General features: G+C 51.0%; 2 protein-coding genes and 1 long non-coding RNA gene across 3 annotated transcripts in view; 1 reads left to right on the top strand and 2 right to left on the bottom strand.

Annotated features, from left to right (window-relative positions):
- The window catches only part of SELENOV (selenoprotein V), a 34,317-nt gene extending 28,587 nt beyond the window's left edge, over window positions 1-5,730 (bottom strand). The window contains 5 exon segments of the mRNA XM_081106731.1: window positions 3,484-3,571; window positions 3,672-3,746; window positions 3,848-3,901; window positions 5,511-5,561; window positions 5,565-5,730. Coding sequence (XP_080962857.1) covers window positions 3,494-3,571; window positions 3,672-3,746; window positions 3,848-3,901; window positions 5,511-5,561; window positions 5,565-5,702 — 396 coding nt within the window. The 5' untranslated portion in view covers window positions 5,703-5,730 and the 3' untranslated portion in view covers window positions 3,484-3,493.
- Window positions 5,731-5,982: 252 nt separating this feature from the next.
- On the top strand, window positions 5,983-13,872 carry LOC308530210. Its single transcript, XR_013996829.1, has 4 exons — window positions 5,983-6,090; window positions 7,421-7,596; window positions 10,486-10,596; window positions 11,704-13,872. It is a non-coding gene; the product is annotated as an uncharacterized lncRNA (long non-coding RNA).
- Window positions 12,196-20,427, bottom strand: DLL3 (delta like canonical Notch ligand 3; the record flags this gene model as incomplete). The annotated part of the gene is made up of 8 exons (XM_081106730.1): window positions 12,196-12,430; window positions 12,685-13,285; window positions 14,817-15,039; window positions 15,950-16,167; window positions 17,183-17,425; window positions 19,037-19,094; window positions 19,950-20,231; window positions 20,359-20,427. 8 exons carry the CDS (start codon window positions 20,425-20,427, stop codon window positions 12,196-12,198), a joined length of 1,929 nt encoding a protein of 642 aa, XP_080962856.1.
- Between the last annotated feature and the right edge of the window lie 2,210 nt (window positions 20,428-22,637).

The raw sequence follows: 22,637 nt of genomic DNA, 5'->3' as shown, positions 1-22,637 counted from the left end.
GATTGAGTTTTAGAGGATTGTATGTTTCTAGGAATTTGTCCATTTCACCCAGGCTGTCGTATGTGTAGGCGTATAATTGTTTGTAATATTTTCTTACAATCCTTTGTATTTCTGTGATATTAGTTGTTACTTTGCCTCTTTCATTTCTGATTTTGCTTATTTGGGTCCTCTTTCTTTATTTCTTGAGTCTGGTTAAAGGTTCTTCAATTTTGTTTAACCTTTCAAAGAACCAGCTCTTGGTTTCATTTATCTTTTGTTTTTTTTAGTCTCTGTATCATTTATTTCTGCTCTGATCCTTATTATTTCCTTCTATTTACTCTGGGCTTTTCCTGTTGTTCTTTTTCTAATTCTTTTAGGTGTAGGATTATATTGTTTACTTCAGCTTTTTCTTGCTTCTTGAAGTAGGCCTGTAATGCTATGAATTTCCCTCTCAGGACTGCTTTCACTGTGTCCCATAGATTTGGGTTTGTTTTGCGCTCATTTTCATTTGTTTCCAGGTAATTTTTTATTTCTTCCTTGATCTCATTGGTAACCCATTCATTGCTAATAACATGCTACTTAGCCTCCATGTGTTTGAATGTTTTTGAGTTTTTTTATCCTTTGAAGCAGCATGGAGGCACCTGGAGAGTATTATGCTAAGCAAAATAAGCCAGTCAGAGAAAGACAAGGACCACACGATCTCACATATGTGGAATCTAATGAACAAAATAAACTGATAAACACAATAGATCCAGAGACACATCCAGAGATAACATGTCCTGTAAACATCAATTAAATCCATTTGATCTAGTGTGTCATCTAAGGTTACTGTTTCCTTGTTGATTTTTTGTCTAGAAGATCTATCCATTGATGACAGTGAAATCTCTCACTTAAGTCCACCAAGAGTTTTTTTATATGTACACTAGAGGTCCGGTGATTCATGCAGCGGTAGGGTTCCTCGGCCTGGCCTGCACCCTCTCACAATCCGGGACCCCTTGGGGGATGTTGGATAGCTGGTTTCGGCCTCATCCCCACAGGCCAGATCCAGAGATGGGGGAGCCCAGTGCCCCCAGGCCCGATCCAGACAGGAGGGAACCCAATCATGTGCACTGAGTGTCTGTCCCCACGTGGTCAGTGTGCATCATAGCAACCAGTCATTAGGTCGTTCAGTTGCTTAGGCTTTTATATATAGAGATATAGATGTTTCTATGTGGAGTGCATATAATTTTATAAGGGTTATATACTCTGGTTAGGTTGATCCCTTTAGTATCATGTAGGTACCTTCTTTGTCTCCTTTATGGACTTTGTTTTCAAGTCTGTTTTGTCCAAAGTAAGTATTGCTACTCCCACTTTTCTTTCATTTCCATTTGCATGGAATATTTTTTTCCATCCCTTCACTTTCATCCTGTGTGAATCTTTTGTTCTGATGTGGGTCTCTTATAGACATCCTATATGTGGATTATGGTTCCTTATCCATTCAACTACCCTATGTCTTTTGAGTAGAGCATTTAATCCATTTACATTTAAGTTTATTATTGATAGGTATTTATTGCCTTTTTTCCCTTTATGCTTATGTTCCTTCCTCTCCGTGTTTCTTCTTCTTAAAGCAATCCCTTTAGCCTTTCTTGCAGTTCTGCTTTGGTGGTACTGAACTAATTTTGCCTTCTTTTGTCTGGGAAGCTTTTTATTTCACCTTCGATTTTAAATGATAGCCTTGCTGGATAGAGCCATCTTGGTTGCAGGTTCTTGCTTTTCATTACTTTGAATACTTCATGCCAATCCCTTCTGGCCTGAAGTTTTTTTGTTGAGAAATCTGCTGACAGCTTTATGGGAGCTCCCTTGTAGCTAACTAACTGTTTCTCTCTTGTTGCCTTTAATATTATCTCTTTAATATTATTGGCCCTAGCTGGTGTACTCAGTAGTTAGAGCATCAGCCAGTTCACTGAAGGGTCACGGGTTTGATTCCCAGTCAAGGGCACATATCTAGGTTGAAGGTTTGATCCCTGGCCCCGGTCAGGGCACATGCAAGAGGCAGCCAATTGATGTGTGTCTCTCACATTGATCTCTCGATCTCTCTCTCCGCCCCCCCCCCCACCCCATACACTCTCTCTAAAAATTAATGGAGCCTGGCCGGTGTTGCTCAGTGGTTGAGTGCCAGCCTATGTATCAGGAGGTCATGATTTGATTCCCAGTCAGGGCACATGCCCAGGTTTTGGGCTTGATCCCCAGTAGGGGTGTGCAGGAGGCAGCCCATCAGTGATTCTCTCTTATCATTGATGTTTCTATTTCTTGTTCCCTCTCCCTTCCTCTCTGAAATCAATAAGAATATCTTTTTTAAAAAAAAGAAGGAAATAATTTTTTTAATGGAGAAATATTCTCAGGTGAGGATCAACAAAAAAATTCTCTCTTTGTCTTTAACCTCTTATTTTTAAAAATATTTTTTACTGATTTTTAGAGAGAGAAACAAATGGGAAGGAAGAAACATTGATGTGAGAGGAAAACATCGATCAGCTGTCTCCTGCATGCCCATTACTGGGGATCGAGACAGCAACTTGGGCATTTGCCCTGACTGGGAATAGAACTGGTAACCTTTTGGTGCATAAGATGATGCCCAACTAACTGAGACACACTGGCCCCAGCAACCTTGGACATTTTAATTATTATGTGTCTTGGTGTGGGTCTCATTGGGTTCATTTTAGTTGGGACTCTCTGTGCTTCTTGAATTTGTGTGACCTTTTTCTTTCCCCAGGTTAGGGAAGTTTTCTGTGATTACTTCTTCAAGCAGATTTAAAATAACAATAATAAAATCTATATATATATATATATATAAAAGCCTAATATGCAAATTGTCTCCTTGGGAGTTTGACCAGGAGCCGGGAGTTCGACCACTCACTATGATGTGCACTGACCACCAGGGGGCGGCACGGAACAAAGGAAGGCCCCAGCCAGCAGCCAGAAGGCCCCAATTGGCCCTGATTGCTGGCCAGGCCTAAGGACCCTATCCATGCATGAATTTCATGCACTGGGCCTCTAGTAAATTTATAAGTGACATACACTGAGCCCTACTCTGAGCTCTGAGGCATCTCACGAAATCATCTCAACAGCCCCATTTCAGATTTTAAAAATGAGGCTTAGCCCTGACCAGTTTGGCTCAGTGGATAGAGCGTCGGCCTGCAGACTGAAAGGTCCCAGGTTCGATTCCAGTCAAGGGCATGTACCTTGGTTGCAGGCACATCCCTAGTAGGGGGTGTGCAGGAGGCAGCTGATCGATGTTTCTCTCTCATCAGTGTTTCTAACTCTCTATCCCTCTCCCTTCCTCTCTGTAAAAAAAAAAAAAAAAAAAAAAAAAAAAAAAAATGAGGCTTAGAAAGGATGCCTGATTATAACAGTGAGGACTGGCTAAGCTAGGATTGGGGTGGGCTGTCTTTGTCCTGCCCACCTACTCACCCTCAGCCCAGCTTCCACCCCTCCCACTTCACCTCCCTCACCTCACCTCCAGCTCACCAGTTGCCTGTTAACTTTTCCTGATCTCCTCATCGATAATGCTCACAATTTTCTGCATTTTGACCTCATCCACAAAGCCATCACCTTTCTGGACACAGAGGGGAAAGAGCACAGACATGTGTGTCTCCCACAATTCAGGACCCCACCACCACCCTCCTGCCCTGTCTGGGACCCTTACTCAGAATCACCTTCTTTGAATGAACCAGTTTCTCATCCACGAACACTTCAAACTCCCCGGTAGCCTGTTCCGATATGTCCTCCTCCTGAGGGAAAGTTGGGGTGGGGGAAAGCTCAGAGCTCCCTCCAAGCCCCTAGGGCTCTGGCAGCACTGGCCACCCCCCTCCCTGGGAACCAGCACACTCACAAAGTGCAGACAGTTGGGAAATTGTTGCTCCAGGCTCTTTTTCAGTAGAATGTACTGCAGGAAGGAGATGAAATCATGCCGTCACGGGGTCACAGGTCTTTCAGAAATGGGAAACAGGAACTCCTTCCAGACTTCATGTCCCACATTCTCCCCACTTCCAAAGCCAAAATCTACTCACCCGGAGGTTATAGCTTCAGAGGCCACTGAAGGCCAAGGGCAAAAAAAGAGAGGCAGAGAGAGAGACAGAAGACACCACATCAGTCTCTCCCCAAGTCCAGAGGGACCCTGTGAACACCTAAGTCAGGTCACATCCTTCCCCAGCTCAGAACTGTCCCATAGCGCCATCCCATTCAGGGCAGAAAACCACATCCCCCAAGTCCCACAGGAACTGCTCCTATGTCTCTCTGCCCCAACCACAGGGACCTCCTAGCATTCCTTCCTACTCCAGGCACGCCTTGCGCAGAGCCTTTGCACTGGCTGTTCCTTCTACAGAATGCAGTTTCTCGTATCTACATGGTTCCTTCTCTCCCCTCCTTCAGGTCTTTGCTCATATGTCACCTTCCCAGTGATGCCTTCCTGACCACCCCAGTTAAAATTGTGACCTCCCCACCCCAGATGCTTTTTGTTCATAGCACTGACCACCTTCTAAGTTATTAAATAATTTGCTCTGAGTCATACTTATTCCGCATCAAAATGTTAGCACCACAAGGACAAAAATCTCTGTTTTACTCACTGTGTATCCCTAATGGGTCTGGCACATGGGAGGTGCTTAATAAATGGTCGTTGAATGAATGAAATAATGAATCCATGGAGTCAGAGAAAGATATAGAAAGGAGGAGATGGGAAGAGAAAGAGACAGGGGGAGGTGAGGAAACAGATAGGGAGAAAGAGAAAGAGAAATATACACATACAACATGGGGAAAGGAGAAGAGATAGTGAGCTGCGGAGAGAGAGAGCCCCTGGCAGAGACAGGAGAGAGAAAAGGTGGGAGCCATAAGGGGAGAGGACCCCTAGAGCCGAAGAGAGGTATGGGGATTGAGTGGAAGAAAAGCCCCTCCCACAGAGGCACCCAGTCCTGGGTCACAGTTAGGTCAAGGAAGTCACTGCTGTTACTGTTGTCCTTGACACAATAGACACTCCAGACCAGGGCCAGCCTCCTCTGGCTTTGCACTTGCTGCTTTCCTCCCCCTCCCTACCTTCATCGTCCGGACCTCCAGCTCTCCACTTGGCAGCCTCCTTCTCATCACTGAGAAGATGCATCGCAAGTGCCATCTCTTGAGAAAGACTGTCCCTGACCACCCAATCTGAAATTCCCCACCCCTTGTCCCTCAGGGCACACCTTGTCCTGTCTCCCCTGGGAGGAAAGCAGGTGGCTCTGCTCAGCACTCCATCCCCAGCTCAGGCCCGGCCCCTGGTGGGCAGGACACTCCAAAATAAGTTAGGAAGGAAGGGCGGGAGGGAGGGAAGGAGGAAGCGGGGGAAGGAGGGAGGAAACTGAGTCCATGAATGAAGCTTGGAGCCAGGATCCACCTTGTGGGACAGAGCCAATTTGAACCCAGTGCTCTCTAGCCCCAAAGAGTTGATAGGGGAGCCAAGTTTCCCACCTGGAACTGGGACTCCCTCCCCTTGCCCTACTTTCAGTCCCCAAAGCCCCAGCACTTACCCTTCCCACCCTTCCCCCGGGAGGGAGGCGGGTGTGGGTGGGAACAGCCCCTCACCAATAGGTCACTCGAATCACAATCCTTTTGTCCACTTGAACGTACTCGCTGGTGGAGGCGAATGTGTTGGTAGAAATAGGTAAGAAAGTGGCGAACCGGGCGGCCCCCAGGACAGGCATGGAGATGGGTCCGGCCATGGGATCTGTCAGCTTGGCGGCCGCTGGATCGGCCGTTGGGGTGGAGCTGCGAGTGGGCCCGGATAAATCGGAGGCCGACCGATGGAGAGCGGGCAGGAGCTCCCGGGCGGGCCCCGGCTCTTCGGGGACGGAGGGGCGGGGCCCCACGCCCGGCGGCGCTGCGGGACCCTGACCTCGCGGCAGAGGGCGCTCGGGAGCCGGCTGCGGGGGCGGACCCGGAGGCGGAGCCGCGCGCAGGAAGGACTCCAAGTCCCGGACCTCAGCCGAGACCGGGACCGCATTCAGGGCCCGGGCTGGAATGGGGGTCCGGACCAGAGTCTGGGTTCGGACCGTAGTCGAGGCCGGGACCGGAGTCCAAGTCCGGACGGAGGCAGGGAGCCGAGCTGAGGTCTGGACCGGGGCCGAGGCAGGGACTGGAGTCGGGGTTCGGACCGGGGCAGGGACTGGAGTCGGGGTTCGGACCGGGGCAGGGACTGGAGTCGGGGTTCGGACCGTAGTCGAGGCCGGGGCCGGAGTCGAGGTCCGGACCTGGGCCGGGGCAGGGACTGGAGTCGAGGTCCGGACCGGGGCCGAGGCAGGGACCGGAGTCCGGGTTCGGACCGGGATCGGGGCAGGGACTGGAGTGGAGGTCCGGACCTGGGCCGGGGCAGGGACCCGAGTTGGTGTCTGGACCGGGGTCGAGGCCGGGACCGGAGTCGAGGTCCGGACGGGGGTAGAGGCCGGGACTGGAGTCGGAAACTGGACCGGGACCGAAGCAGGGAACCGAGTCGAGGTCCGGACCGGGGCCGGGGCAGGGACCCGAGTTGGTGTCTGGACCGGGGTCGAGGCCGAGACTGGAGTCGGAAACTGGACCGGGACCGAAGCAGGGAACCGAGTCGAGGTCCGGACCGGGGCCGGGGCAGGGACCCGAGTTGCTGTCTGGACCGGGGTCGAGGCCGAGACCGGAGTCGGAAACTGGACCGGGACCGAGTCAGGGAACTGAGTCGAGGTCCGGACCGGTCTCACGGCCTGGAACGGAATCGGAGTCCGGACCAGAGTTGGGGTTCGGACTGCAGTCGAGGCCGGGACCGGAATCGAGGTCCGGATTGGGGCCGAGGATGGGGCCGGAGTCTGGTTCGAGGGCGGGACCGGGATCGAAGCCCGGACCGAGGCGGGGGTCCGGGCCGGGGAGGGGTGTGAGGCCCGCGCCTGGTGGTTCATGGGGGCCCGGCCCGGGCGGCCCGGTGGGATCTGCCCGCCCTCCTTCCTGGGCCGAGAGCCCCGGGTTCTAGGGGCGCGAGCACAAGGGGCTCTGTTACACCGGGTTCCATCGCCCTGAGGTTCTACCGCTCGGGCCGGGGACAGGCGGACCTTTAGGCTCCGGTCGTGGTTCCCACCCCACCCCCGGCCGCCACGGTAAGGACCCGCCTGCCCCGCGCCCCTCGCTGCTGTTCCCGTCCGGTACCGGCCCGCCTGTGCTGGCGCCGCTGCGGACAGAGCCCTGGCCCAGCAGTCAGGCTCCCAGGAGAGGCGACACGGCCATCACCAAACTGACCGGCGGGTGTGGTCAGGACTGAGGCGGAGGCACAGGCAGGGGCCAGAGAGATGGGGAGGGAAGCTCTGGGCCTGCAGGCTCCCGGAGGAGGTGCTAGGACTAGCCTGGGCCATCGGACATCGCTCCCAGGAGGGAGGACCTGAGAACCGGTAGACCCGCAGTAACAGATCTTACCTTTACTCAGGGCCACGTGCGACACCGGTGCCCTCCGCTAGGAGGCGCGGAGCCAGGATTCAAACGGGAGCTTCGGGACTCCGGAGCCCGGGGAAGAGGAAGAACTCTGTTTGCTGTGACTCCTCCAGGGGGGCGTTTTGTCTTGTTCTCTGCTGAATCCTCACTCCTAGAGTAAGGCCTGGCACAGTAGGTGTCCAATAAATATTTGTTTTATTTTAAATTAGTTTAACTTAACACAAGATGTGGAAAAAAATAGCACAGAGGCTTCCTGTGTCACCTTCACATATACATAAGTAGCAGCATCTCAGGTAACCACAGGATGTAAAGCAGGGTGTTGACGTTGGTCCCATCTTAGGAGGCCAGGCACAGACCTTATTCAGACTCACGGCAGGACTTCAAACAGGAGTCCTGACCCACCGTGTTTCCCAATCCCTGAGCCCTTCCTGTGTTAAACCTTGGACCTGGGCCCAAGGAAGATCAGGAAACACCAATTTTCTGTGATGCTAAGCAAGTCTACCCATCTCTGGACTTCAGTTTGACCCTCTATGAAATGGGCTTTCTTCTTCTAGCTAATACTGAAAACTAACATTTACTGAGTATCTGTTACATGTCAACTTCTGTTATAAATGCTTTGCACTTATTAATACAACCTTCTGAAGCAGATTCTGTTATCTGCTTCTCATTTTACCAGTAAGGACATTGAAGCAGAGAGGTGAAATGACTTGCTTGAATAAGTGGTATAACCAAAATCTGAACCCAGGCAGTCTGACTTCTGTGCATTGTAGCCTTTTAATTTTACTTATTTTTTTGAGTAATCATTCAGGTTACTTTATTGTACTATTGCCATTGTGCTAAATGTAGTAAGTTTTGGCCTTAAAGATTTAAAGCTTGGCTAAAAGAGAAAAAAATTAGAAGTTGCCCCTTGGTGTGGAATGCCTTCTACCTTAGTCCTTTGGGGCTCTGCTTCCTTTAACTGTAAAATGAATACTTTTGACCAGAATAACTTTTCCTTCCCTGTGGGCTCTAATAATCTAAGATGGCCTTCCTTGTTCCGGAAGCTGCTACTCTAAGTTAAACCTTAGCAGCCTGCGAGGCAAAAGTCATAGAGCAGGGCCTACTGATTTGGGTAGGGACTCTTCCCTTATGATGGCAAATCAGGGAACTTCGGTCACCCCTGTTTAATAATCCAGCCAGCTCTGTTCCTGTGATGACCAATGGATTTGTCTGTTGACAGTGCCAAGACTCTGCCATGGGTGGGGCATCCTTTAGACCAGGAAGCATTATCAAAGGGGAATCCATGGGACTCAACTGCCTGCCTTCAGTTTGTATGCAGTCATTGATTTAAAAAAAAAAAAAATGAGTTTTTCCCATCCAAGATGGGAAAGCACATCTTCCCAGCTTTGCTTTTAAATTGAGCTCTGCTCTCAGCAGGCTGTTCAAGGCAGCAAGGACTCTGCCTCTGAACTTCAAGAGTGGTCTTAGAAGGAATCATGGGCTGGTGTTGATGTCTGTTTTTAATCTCAATTTTAAAAGTATTTTATAATAGGATTTTGTTTTAATGTCCATTAGTTCTTTAATGATAGTTATTCCTTATGACACAGAAATTCAATATAGTGAAACTTGAATTTATAGGTATTCATTCAATCTATGGTATCTGTTTACTGAATTAAAGGAATAAGCAGATCTCTTGGCTGATGTTCTAATAAAATGACTCCTTCATTTGCTGCTGTATTCCACTTGTTATTTTTCTCTGTTCTTACTTCTTCAGTTCCTATAATTTTGCTCATTTCCAAAGGCCCATGCCTACTACCTGCTGGACAATGTGGGGAAGGAGGATTGGCAGAAATTGGCTGATATAGGCTTGTAATTTTCCAGGGCAGCAGTAGTAGTAGCAGTAGTGGTGGTGGTAGTGGTAGCAGTAGTAGTAGTAGCAGTAGTCGTAGAAGAAATGTGCAACTGTCTTAGGATATTCCCAAAATTAAGGAAGATTCCCCTGTTGGATCTTACTTAGCCTTGTTCCATCTCATTTGGAAGGAAATTTGAGAACCTGGAGAGGCAGAGACAAGTCAAAGCATTTGCACGTCCCATTTATTCCACATCCAAAACAGTACCATCAACATTCAGTCACTGCCAGTCCTGCTTCAAGGAACGGATTCTTCATCTGAATGACACCCATGACCCATCTTATTCGGTTTTGTTTATTGTTTTTTCAGTAATTTGACATCATTGATCGACTGCCTCCTGCACACCTCCACTGAGGATCGAGCCTGCAACCCAGGCATGTGACCTTGACTGGAATAGAATCTGAGACCCTTTAGTCCGCAGGCCAATGCTCTATCCATTGAGCCAAACTGGCTAGGGCTCCCACAGCCTTCTTATCCATTCATCTACTGATGGGCACTTGGGCTGTTTACAAATCTTAGCTAAGGGACCCCCCCCACCCCCACCCCAGTACACAAATTTCATGCACCGGGCCTCTAGTTTCATATAAATGGAATCATGTGCCCTAGCCAATTTTGCTTAGTGGAGAGCATAGGCCTATGGACTGAAGGGTCCCAGGTTAAGGGCACATGCCCAGGTTAAGGGCTCGATCTCCAGTAGGAATGTACAGGAAGCAGCCGATCAATGATTCTCATCATTGATGTTTCTAGCTCTCTGTCCCTCTCTCTTCCTCTCTGAAATCAGTAAAAATATATTTTCAAAAATAAAAATAAAAAAATTAAAATAAAAAATAAGTAAATGGAATCATGTGACCAGCACCTTGTATTTAGTGTGTTTGTATGAGGTAGCATGTATGGTACTTCATTCCTTTTTATGGCTGAATAATATTCCACTGTAGAGATAGACTATATTCTGTTTATCTACTCATCAGTTGATAGCTACTTGGGTGGTTTCCACATTTTGGCAATTCTGAATAATGCTGCTGTGAACATGTACATCCAAGTTTTTGTATGTATATACATTTTTTCCTCTTGGGTAGATACCTAGAAGTAAAGGTGCTGGTAATATGGTAATTCTATGTTTATTTTTTTTTTTTCAATCCTCACTCAAGGATATTTTTCCATTGATTTTTAGAGAGAATGGAATAGAGTGGGAAACAGAGAGAAATATCAATGTGAAAGAAACACATCGATTGGTTACCTCCTGCATACACCCTGACCAGGCTGGGAGGAGCCTGCAACTGAGGTACGTGCCCTTGACCAGAATCAACCCCCTTCGGTCTGCAGGCTGACGCTCTATCCACAGAGCCAAACCGGCTAGGGTATGTCTAATTTTTTGTAAAAACTGCCAAACTGTTTTCTAAGGGGCTTCACCATTGTACATTCCACCAGCAGTGTCTGCCAGTCTCCTTTTTTCCAAATCCTTGCCAACCCTTGTTTTTGTCTGTCATTGTGATTACAGTCATTCTAATGGATAGGAAGTGAAATGCTAATTATTTCTTGAAGAAGCCAACCATGTATCCCATAGAAACCCCAGTCTGGATTTTGCTCATCCCCATTGTATCATAAAACATCCTGTATCCCCTGAGTTTCCTGTTAATTAGTATTCAGTTGAATGGTATCAAATTGCCAATATCCAACATTTTTAATCTGAGCAGATCTTAGTGCACCTCCCTTAGGGACAACAGAAGGAATCGGTCTGCTATTCTATCTGATACCAGTAAGAAAGAAAAAGTTGTTAACTGGTGATGTCACAGGGGATCCTTTCTGAGGTTTTCCAAAACAATAATATGTATACATGGGGAAACTTTTTAAATAGAATAGAACAGGGGTCCTCAAACTTTTCAAACAGGGGCCAATTCACTGTCCCTCAGACCATTGGAGGGCTGGACTATAGTTTTAAAAAAAACTATGAACAAATTCCTATGCACACTGCACATATCTTATTTTGAAGTAAAAAAAAACAAAACGGGAACAAATACAATATTTGTATTTGCATGTGGCCCGCGGGCCGTAGTTTGAGGACCCCTGGAATAGAACAAAGGTATACACAGAGAAAAGACAGTCTCCCCAGGAATTCTTGTACATCATGGTGGGAGTGTGGACTGAGGAAGCAATCTGTGAATAGTTGGTGAAATTGGTAGCTGTGACCTAGAACCAGGCAATCTCTCTCCTGGGGATATATCTATGGCAGACTCTATTCCATTCAAACTATTCACTTCCCTCCCTCACAGAGGATTTACTTACTGCCCCATAGATACCAAGCTTAACCATGTGACTTCCTTCACTCAATAAAATGTGAGCAGAAGTGTTAGGAGCCTCAGCACACGGTCTACTATTTCCTTTCCCACAGGGCCCAGACATGTGTCAGATAGAGGCTGCCTCAGCCCCAGAGTGAAAACAAAGTGGAGCAGCCCCAGCACCAGATACAAAACACAAAGTCTGATGCATCAAAGCTGATCAAAGTAAGAGTCCGAAGTCTCTGGAGAAGTGGAAAGAAAAAAACTCAATGATATAAATAACCATTATGTACGTCCAGCTGTAAAATCCTCCCAGCCACCCCTTCCAGGTTGAACTCTGAAGTGTCAGGCGGAGATTGGTTGGGCACCATCAAGTAAATACAAAAATACCCAGGCTCTGTCTCCGGGCGCTGATGGAGAGGGAGCAGGTCAGGCCTAGGAACAAAATGAGTATGAGGCATAGGAAAGGGCTGTCCTGCTCCTCTCCCTCTCCCCAGTGCGGGACATCAGTGGAGAAGCCGGCCTGAGGCTCCCCACTGTGACCTCTTCAAGCCCACAGATCTTCCAAAGCGAAGGTAGCAAGCAGCTCAAAAGGGCAGCACGAACTAAACTGCGTCAGAACTGAAAGTGGGTTCCGGACCTTCCAAAGACTCTCTCCTTATTTGTAGACAGGGTAAAGGAGAGCTACGGGCAAAGTGTGGGCTGCCCCCACCCAGCCTGGGCAATGTTCGCAAAGGGAGTAAAGGGGTAGCTACCTCCCCAGCATAGACCGAAGGAGCAGATAAGACGTAAATCTCACTAGAGTCTCCATCTTCGGGGCGATTCCAATCTACTGACGGGCTGCCAGGAAAAACAAAACAAAAAAACATAAACAAAAACAAACAAAAAAAGACCTAGGCGCTTTAAATTCTCACATCTTGTTTTCCTCACCCACCACGGAGGGGAACCCAAAGCCAAAAGGGGAACTGTGAGCTGACCCAATCAGACAAGGGCTGGAGCCGGGAAGGCCCATCAAGGAGTCAAGCCAATCGCACAGTGGAGATGGACGCCAGCTGCCCAGAGGAGCAGGCATCCCGTGTGGCCCAGCCGCTCACCTCGGGTCATCCCCGGGCCTCTCCTGCGCCCTCAGGTTGTTGAGCGCATCTGGGAGCGCAAAGACGGATGGATCCGGGGTACCCGCCAGCAAGCGAGACCCAGTACCGCGGCCAGGGCCACAGCGTCGCACACGGACCAGCAAGAGCGCAGCGCCGGCCAAACCTGCAGCCACCAGCAGCCCCAAGGCCGGCGGCAAAAGGAAGCGCTGCGGGCCCCCCTGCCTCAGGCCCCGCGGGGCCGCGGGCAAGGCGCCTACGCTGTCGCCGTCGTCGTCCGCGCCGTTGGAGTTAACGGGAAACTCGCAGCGCGCGCCCATGTAGCCGGGCGCGCAGGCGCAGACCAGGCCCGAGAAGTGGGCGTAGCAGCGGCCGCCGTGGGCGCAGGGCCGCGCGGCGCAGGGGTCGGCGCGCTCGCTGCAGTCGCGACCGCCGAAGCCGAGCGCGCAGGAGCAGCGACGCGCGCCGCTGCCTTCCAGACACGTGCCGCCGTTGGCGCAGGCGCGGCCGGCGCAGTCGTCCAGGTCGTGCTCGCAGCGGGGCCCCGCGAAGCCGGCGCGGCAGCTGCAGCGCAGGGCGTGGCCGAGGTCCAGGCAGAGCCCGCCTGTGGAGGAGGGGCGTGAGGGGCGCAGCCCGGGAGAGGGTCTCCCCCAGCCGCCCGGTAGTTTCTCAGCCCAGTAAGCCCCACCCGCACCTTTTCTCTGGTTTCCCTGTGTCTCTCCATCTAACTCCAGGGCCAGCCGCTAGGAGTGTGCTTGGAGCTTCTTGCCCTCTGGTGAAATCTTGGATTAACTGAGCCTCACCTTGTCGGCTGCCTGTGTCTCTCTTTTTCTATCGGCCAGAACGATGGGTCTGAACCACCTGGCCTCTGCCCAGGCCTTCTCCCTTTTCCCTTCCTTCTTTTCAGGTTTCTCCTCCAGGGCTCTACCTTCAGGTCTGTGCGCAGGTGTCTCCTCCTCCAGGAAGCCCTCCGGGAATCTCCCTTCATCCCCATCCTGCACTCCCCATGACTACTCTGAGCTGTAGCTGAGGATGACTCTTCTCTGTCTTCCCCTTTGGACTGATACCCTCATGAAGGCAGGGCCCAGAGCTGTCCTGGTCACTGCTGTGTCCCTAGTATCACACAGCCCAGAATGAATACTCAGTGTTTTGGTGAGAATTAGTTATAATAAAAATGCACCAAGCTCTTTACATTCATATTAAAACTTTAAGCACCTAGTTCAAATCAGGTCTCTCCACTACTCAGACATCTCCTGTGGCTCTTTTTCTGGATAACACCAGAATCCTCCCCCGTGGCCCAGGAAATTCCATAGGATCTGTCCTGGTCACCTCCCTGACCTCATCTCTCACTCACTGCTTCAACCACACTGGCTTCCCTGAGATCCTCAACACACCTGGCACATTCCTAACTCAGGGCCTTTACAACTTGCTGTTCCCTCTGCCTGGAACATAATCTTTCCCCAGATCCCACATTGCTCCCTTCCTCACTACCTTCAGCAAGGTCTTCCCTTAACCATTCTAGCTAAAATGTCAACCGGCCTCCACCCCATATATACTCCCCATTCCCTTTCTGGCTTTATTTTTCTTATTTTTATCTCCATCTAACCTTGCACACATTTACTTATTTATCTTGTTTATTTGCCCCATCAGCTCTATGAGGGCAGGGGCTTTGGTTTCATTCCCAGTGCCTAGAACAGTGATGGCGAACCTATGACACGCGTGTCAGAGGTGACACGCGAACTCATTTTTTGGGTTGATTTTTCTTTGTTAAATGGCATTTAAATATATAAAATAAATATCAAAAATATAAATATGTGACACGGCACCAGAGTTAAGTTAGGGTTTTTCAAAATGCTGACACGCTGAGCTCAAAAGGTTTGCCATCACTGGCCTAGAACAAAGTCTAGCACATTGTAGATGCTCAATAAATATTTATGAGATAGGAATATTACCTGACCCATTTGACAAAAGAACAAACTGAGGCTGGGAAGAGGGGCACTTCTCCAGGCCCTGGGGCTAAAGAAGGCAAAGGCAGGGTTCTCACCCGGGACTGTCTGAACCAAGCCCTGCTCTTGCACAGTGACCATGCAGTGACCCTCACCCTCATCCCTGATGTTCTGGTCTCCCCACCTCACCGTTTTGGCATGGCTGCAGGCTGCACCGGTCGACCCTCTTCTCACAGTTGGAGCCTTGGAAACCAGGTGGGCAGTGGCAGATGTAGGCAGAATCCGGGTCTGTACCTCCCACACACAAGCCACCATTGAAACAAGGTCCATCCGCACATGTCACCCCACTCACCTCACATTGCAACCCATAAAACCCACGGGGACAGGCACATTCGAAGGATCCGGGTGTCTCCTGGGCAGGGGCAAGAGGACTTTAGATTGAGGTCTCCTTAGAGCAAAATCCCATCCCCTTCCTTAGTCTTGACCCTGGGGGCTGCTCCTTGTCAGGACTCACCTCCCAGCATGCAGGGGCCTCACCTAGAAAGCCCTCCCAAGACAACCCCTCCCTCTACTCTATGTTTCTGGGTCTGCCCATCCACCCCACAGGGAAGAGGCTCTGAAGGCCCTGAGAGAGCCCATTCCCACCTCGACTCCTTTGCCTACCAAATGCTGCCTGCCTAGTCTGCCCTCCCCAATTCTGTCTGCATAGCCAATCTTGAGCTCCTAGCTCTGAGCCACCCTCCTCCATGGATCCTTCCTTAGATCTCCTCTTAGAAGGCCCTTCCCCTAACTTGAACCCTGAGTATGTCTCCCTGTTCCATGCTGGTAGTGTCCAGGGGTCCACATTATCCCAGCACACACCAGGCTCACTCCCACAGCCACACCTTTGCTTACACCAGGCCACTTACCTGGTCTACCCTCTGCAGTCACCTCCCCTCAGCCAAATTGGATTTCAGAAGCCCCAGCCCTGGGCTCATCTCCAGGAAGCCCTCTCCGATATGCCCCCACCCCAAGTCCCCACGCTATCTGGTCCCACCACTCCACACCTTGAGTCCAGAGTTGTTCTCTGTCCCACAGGAAGGACAGTTTGTGGCCCCTCAGGACTCATCATTCCCACACTACACCCTAAGGTGCCATCTACGGGGTCTACTCTCCCCAATCCCATTCCTAGCACCCCATCCAAGATGCAGACTGGACAGCTCTAGAAGCCCTGCCCTGATAGCTACCCCAGCCTTCCCCAGGTGTCTCATGGAGCCGGTCAGGGGATGGTGGGAGCTCCCAGAGTTACTTATCAGGAAGAGGTGGGAGGGGGTGATACTAACACTACAGCTGCCCCCGTTGGCACATGGATTCCCATCACAAGGCCCAGGACCAGGCATGAGGCATCCAGTGACAGCAGAGAACGGGCCCCTGGAGCTGAGACAGGTGCTGCTGGAGACAGGGACTGTGCAGAGGGGCCCAGTCCAGCCTTCCAGGCATTGGCATTCATCAGGCCGCTCACAGAAGCCATGCTCTGGGCTGCAGCCGGCTCGACATGCCGCTATGGGGGACAGAGAGGCAGAGGGAAAAGGAATATTGATGAGGGCAAAGTTGTTTCTAAGGGCTCTCTGTGCACCATCTTGTTTCGTCCTTGTGACACAACCCTCTGGGCTACATGGTATTGTAACCCCTAGTTAACAGACAGGGAAACTGGTGCCCAGAGAGGTGGAATGACTCGCCCAGCTAGAAAGTAAAAGAGTGAGAGCAGAACACAGGCCGCCGGCTCCAGAGTCTGTGCTGGGGGATGAAGAATGTTGGAGCTCACAGGTCTGAGCTTAGAAAGGGGAGAATGAGGGAAGGGCATCTGGGGGTTGGGGAGGGACCCTGGCTTTTTATGGGAAATGGGAGGGTCTTGGATTAGAGCAGGTCTGGGAAGAGCTGGATTAGCCTAGGAGTCCTAGGAGCTTTGGTGGGGCTCAGACATTTGGGGAGCTATCTGAGGATTCCCAGGATGGAGGTCGGGGATCCCAAGCTTTAGAAGGCAATGGGGTCTGGCCTGCATTTGCAGGGAGGGAGGATGAAGGATCCTTTAGGGGGCGAAGGGGAACTCCAAGGGGTTTCCAAAGCGCCTGGGTGGGGGTAGGGAGGGCCCCAGAATTGGAAGAGCTCTGTTGGTCCTAGCATCTGGAAATGGGTGCGCGTTAGGGGAGGGAGGGGGGTACCAGCATGGGAAATGTGTGTGGGGTTTCTTTTGGGGCAAAAAGAATGCTAGGAAGAGGAAAGGGGCCTGGAGTGCCAAGGCAGGACTGGAGAGTAGTGCAACGTCCTCAGTCTCCCTGAAGCAGGTAGCTGGATCATGGGAGGGAGCTAAGGCCCACGAGTGAAACTAGAGTGGGGCCTGGGCAGCAGTCAGTGGCATTCCCTAGCTTCCCGGAGTGGGGTTCTGGGGTACCTGGTGAGGGGTCTCCAGTCCCCAGTTCCCTGAAGAAGGCAACTGGGTTGCAAAAGGGACCCAGGGGCGGCGAGTGGCGCTAAAGAAGGTCCGGAAAAGAGTTGGGGCAGAACTCAGGACTCACGCTGCGCCTCGCACTCGTCCTCCACCGGCGCGCAGGGGCGCAGTCCCGGGCTGCACCGCGAGGAGGCACTGCGCGAGCGGCAGAGGCGCGCGCACGCGGCCCCGACGGCCGGCGGCTCGCAGCGCGCTCGGTAAGAGAAGCGCAGCTCCCAGGCGCCGGCGCGCTGCACGTCGCGAGCCCAGGGGCCCCCGGCCGCCAGGCGGCGCCGGCCGGCCACACGCGCCAGCAGACTCCAGGCGGGCCCTGCGGGAAGAAGGGAGCGACGCTGGATCGCCCGGCCAGATGGCGGCGCACTCAGTCTCGCGGGAGCCGTAGCGCGCCTGCTCGCACTCTTCCTGCCCCTCTTAGCCAGGCCGAACACCCCATTCCAACCCTGAGAATGGCAGTTACCCCTTAGCAGCGCGGTGAACCTCCTACTGCGCCCTGAGACCCCTGAAGGCACAGTCCCATCCAGTGTCCAGTGACCATCACTATGATCACAGCTCTTCCATAGAAGCCAAAATACCCCAATGTTTTGCACCATGATCTGTGTGTGTGCGTGTGTGTCTTTTGTTTGTTTGTGGTTAATCCTCACTATTTTTCCCATTGGGTTTGTTTGTTGTTTTTTAGAGAGAGTGGAAGAGAGAGGGAAAGACAGAGAGAAACACTGATGTGAGAGAAATACATCGATTGGTAGCCTCCTGCATGCACCCTGACCAGGGCCAGGGCTGAGAAGGAGCCTGCAACCAAAGCTAGGCATGTGCCCTTGACCAGAATCGAACCCGGGACCCTTTGGTGCGCACGTCAAGGTTCTGTCCACTGAGCCAAACCGGCTAGTGCTGCCCCACAATCTTTGTATTTTAGTGATGAGACCTCTAACACCCTGTGGCATTTATATCTCTATATGGCCAAGGGAAAATAACGGGCCTTTTGAAGTGAGGTCATAATATCCCCAAATTGTGCCTCTGGATCTTCCTATGTGAAAATGGTGACAGAGACCCCAATTACTAAATCATAATTACCCTTATTGCTTGAGGCCTTGGAAATACTGGGAGAGTAGCAGTTTCTCCTCATCAAGGCTGTCACACTCCAATATTGTGCCACAGCTTTCTGTATCAAAATGATGACAGCTGGTTTGGCTCAGTGGCTAGAGTGGTTTGGCTCAGTGGCTAGAGTGTCAGCCTGCAGACTGAATGATCCCGGGTTCAATTCTGGTCAAGGGCACATGCCTGGGTTGTGGGCTCAATCCCCAGTAGAGGACATGCAGCTGATCAATGATTCTCTCTCATCATCATTGATGTTTCTAGGTCTCCCTCTCCCTTCCCCTCTGAAATCAATAAAAAAAAATATATTTTTTAAATGATGACAACACCCACATGGGCTTTACATGACACCAAAATCCCCTCGAATTAAGGATAAGATCACCTATATCCCTCCCTGAAACCTTTGCTCAATATTCTGATAAAACCGCAGCATCCCATGCTCCCTGGGACCTCTATATGGACACAGTGACAGAGCTTTGTGTACAAGAACCAAAAGTGATATACCCTTGGTTCTCAAAATCAAATGGTGGCAGAGCAGTACTGTCACTGTGAGCTGCTCTATCCTGCTCTGGTGGCTTTAATTCCAAGATAGTAAGTGTTCCTATCTTTCACTATTGGGACCACAGACTCCTACATCCAGTACCAGGACATTTCTGTATGGACATGGCAAGAGCCCTGGAGCTGTCAACACCCAGCACCGCCCTCCAAGAGCTGTGATGACATCATGGGTCCAGCAATCCTGTGAAAACCGCCCTGCAGACAGCCCATGTCACTCACGTTGGACCCCAATTCCCACATTCTACACAGTAGTCCCAAGACTGAAGACACTCACCTCCAACCTGTTCTCCTAACTCTTCTCTCCAGGTTTCAATGATGAGAGAGAAGGTGCCCTGGAAGGGTGAGAGGAAAGAATGAAAAACAGTGAGCAGGGCGAGTACTTGATGAAGGCCAGGGTTTAGGGGTAATGACCATTCCAGGCACCAGGCAGGCAACGGACAGCTTCCAGAGGGACTGGCTCAGGGAAGGAATGGCAGTTTTGGCTTCCTTTATTGAGCATTTAGTAAGTGGTGAGGACTATATTTAAAATAACCTGGTTGAATCTCCTCAACAGGGACCATGATGTCCCCATTTTACAGATGAGGAAACTGAGGATAGAAAAGAAAAAGTCACTTGCCCAAAAGAACAAGGGTCTTAGACTTCAAATACAGGTTTGTTCACCTCTGTGCTTTTGGGGTTGTGGGATGGTAGAGAGGATTTTGGAGGTGAAAGAGTCATGAACACAGGCCCCAATTGGAATATCTGAGAAAGGATAAAGTGAGACGAGTTGGGGGGGGGGGTCCCCAAGACAGGGTGTGAGGGTCCCTAGGTGCAAGGAAACTGGAGATAAAGATAAGAATCCCAGCATTTAGAAACCCCCAGGGAACAGAGGCAAAGTTCTGTGCATTTATTCTTTCCAGAGGTTGAGTTGGGGTGGGGGGTGGGGGCGGGAATTCGGGGTCCCAAGCATGCAGGGCTGGGATTATAACATTTTGTATACCTAGAGGGCAAATTAGAGTCAGAAAAGTTGGGATCGTCAGTAAGTCGGGTTTATGAGTCTGAGAAAGGGTTTTTCCAAATGGTAGACTTACTGGTCTGGGAATTTGGAATGAGGGGGAGGGTTGGGGCCTTGGAAGTTGGAGGACAGAAAGGGGTCAAGGTTTGGGTAAGGACTTCAGCACGAGGGTGCCCCCGGGGCCGGGTCTCACCGGCCAGGCGTCGCGGAAGGGCACGCGCATCAGGCTGTCGGGCAGCGGCGAGTCAGGAGCTGGAGTCCGGGACAGTTTGGTGTAGACCGGTCCACGCGCACTCAGCGCCGCGCCCACAGCGCACGGAGACTCCGCCGCCTCCTCTGGGATCCCTGGCTTCAGGCAGACTCTGAAGAAGAGGCGGCAGGGGCCCCCGGCACTGCAGGGAGACCTGGGGGCCCCTGGACCTGGTCCCGGCCGGAAAGAGTGAATCTGAAGCTCGAAAACGCCTGCCGGCCGTGCCTGGAGCGTTAAGGGGCACAGGGTGACGGGACCGCGGGTACCCGGGTGTCCTGTTTGCCCTGCACCCCTTCCCCAAGACCTCCGGTTCCCGCCCCCTCCCATCCATCCCTTTCCACTCCGCTCTCACCTGGGGAAGGAAAAAGAGCGCCAGGATCACCGCCCGCGACAGGAGTTGCGGCATCCACGGGCAGACCATGGCCTTCTGGAGGTCTGAGGAGCCGCAGCTGCTGGCTCCGGAGCCTTATATTTGAGGAGACGGCTCCGCCCCTTCAAGCGCTACGGGGCTCGAGGGGGCCCGAGGGGAGGAGGTCGAGGGGAAGGGGAGCATGCCGGAACAACCGTAAGTTTGCCTGGTGGGTACAGGCAATGTAGTGAGGCTGTATGTGTGTGGCTAAGGATGGGGTAGGTTTAGGGGGCTGTATATGGTAAGATTACGTGAATGTGACTGTGAATGTGTGCAAGAGCTACTGGAGGGTATCCATGACTTTGTGATAGTGTGTCTAGGTGAGCTTATGTGGCTCCACGTGTCTCAAATTGTATGTCAAGCCTGTTTGTGAGGCTGTAAATAATTCTAAGATTCAGTGTGTGTGTGCACAGGCACGCGCGCCAGCATCTACATAAGAAGAGAATGGAGGTGTATGTGACTTCATGATTGTGTGGCTGAGAATGTGTGGCTGCACCTCTGCGCATGTGTAAGAGTGTATGTGAGACACTGGGCCAGGGGGTGCTGTGGAGATGGACCTGTGGTCTGTGCAGGTGCCTCTGGGCGGCCGTGTGGAGGGGTGGGAGCGGGTCTGTACAAGGTCGTGCAGAGGCTTGCGTGTGGGAGGTCCATGGGCATAGCCTCATGTGGATGTGATGAAGACCCGGGGTTCTTTGTGGCTGTGTTTTCCCCTCCCCAAGACAAAGCCATCCTCCCAAACCCACATCATGGATGCAGCAGACGCCAGGCAAGGAGCCCTGGTCTCAGGGGGGACTCCCAGCTGTATGTAAATGCCACCATCTGCCGGCCCCCGCGCCCCTCCCCCTTTGGGCTACAGCTGGGTTGCCCGTTTGGCCTCCGGAAGGTGTGAGGAGCAAATGGGCAGGAAATTCCATCTTCACATCAAAGGCCCTATCCCTCACTCCAGGATGAATGGGGTGTGTGTGTTTTTTTGTTTGTTGGGGGGTGGGGGTACCCCAGAGCCCTCCAGAAATCCATTAGTATTCCAGGAGCAGGTGTTCCAGCCCACTCACTCTGTGCCAGGTGCTGAACAAAGCCCTTTAAGTGGAGTAAACTTTTTCCCCCAACATAAAAATTTTAATACTTAGAAGCTAATAATTATAGAAAATACAGGTTCAATTTATATGTTTTTTTCTTTTAAAATGAAGATAGAGTGAGTAAAGCATAGCCCAGCAGTCAGGCAGACAGTAAGTTCTTAATAAATTTTAATGACTGAAATAATTCAACCCAGAGGGTTTTTTTTTTTAATCCTGAGGACTTGAGTTTTGGGTAGACAGCCATAATCAAATTGTACGGAACATCCTAGGTTCCTCTGCACAGGTTTTCCTTCCCTTTGTTATATTCTCACCAAAGTTTACCTCCTGTGGGATGCCTTCCCTAACATTCCAAGGTCAGGCACCTCCTCTGAGTTCCCAGCTTCCTGTAATTCCTCTATCCCAGTGGTTCTCAACCTTCCTAATGCCGCGATCCTTTAATACAGTCCCTCATGTTGTGGTGACCCCCAACCATAAAATTATTTTCATTGCTACTTCATAACTAATTTTGCTACTGTTATGAATCGTAAATATCTGATATTTTCATTGTTACAAACTGAACATAATTAAAGCATAGTGATTAATACAAAAACAATATGTAATTATATATGTGTTTTCTGATGGTCTTAGGCGATGCCTGTGAAAGGGTAGTTCGACCCCCAAAGGGGTCGCGACCCACAGGTTGAGAAGCGCCGCTCTATGCCATCCTGACCTCTGGGGTCTCTCAGCACACACCTTCACTCTCCTGCGTAGAATGTGCCATGGTTCCGCAGTGCCTTTAAAATACGTCAAGATTAACATTTGAGGCCCTCCTTTCCACATCCCCACTACTCAAACAGGTTCTGTGGCCCATGTAGTGCCAGGCCTCATGGACCAATTACTGGGAAGCAAATTGGGCCCTGTACTGGGGTAGGTGGAGGGAGCTTCCCATCAAATGGAATTTGGACAACCATTAGAACCAGCAGTGAGAGAAGGCAAATTCCTGCCCTGGATAATAACTTGGGAGGGTAACAGATTCCAGGTCTGATTTCTCCAAAATTTTAAACATGTAAAAATAGCCAGCCTTTATTGAGGTCTGTGCCAGAAATGACAGTGTTGCACATGAATCCTCTCACGTCTGTGTGAAGTACTTTTAAGGGATTTCTAAGT

This window comes from Myotis nattereri, assembly GCF_964212035.1.
Source record: "Myotis nattereri genome assembly, chromosome: 15".
NCBI classification, from domain to species: domain Eukaryota; kingdom Metazoa; phylum Chordata; class Mammalia; order Chiroptera; family Vespertilionidae; genus Myotis; species Myotis nattereri.
Note: the sequence above shows the minus strand (reverse complement) of the source record. Positions and strands in the feature narration are given on the sequence as shown.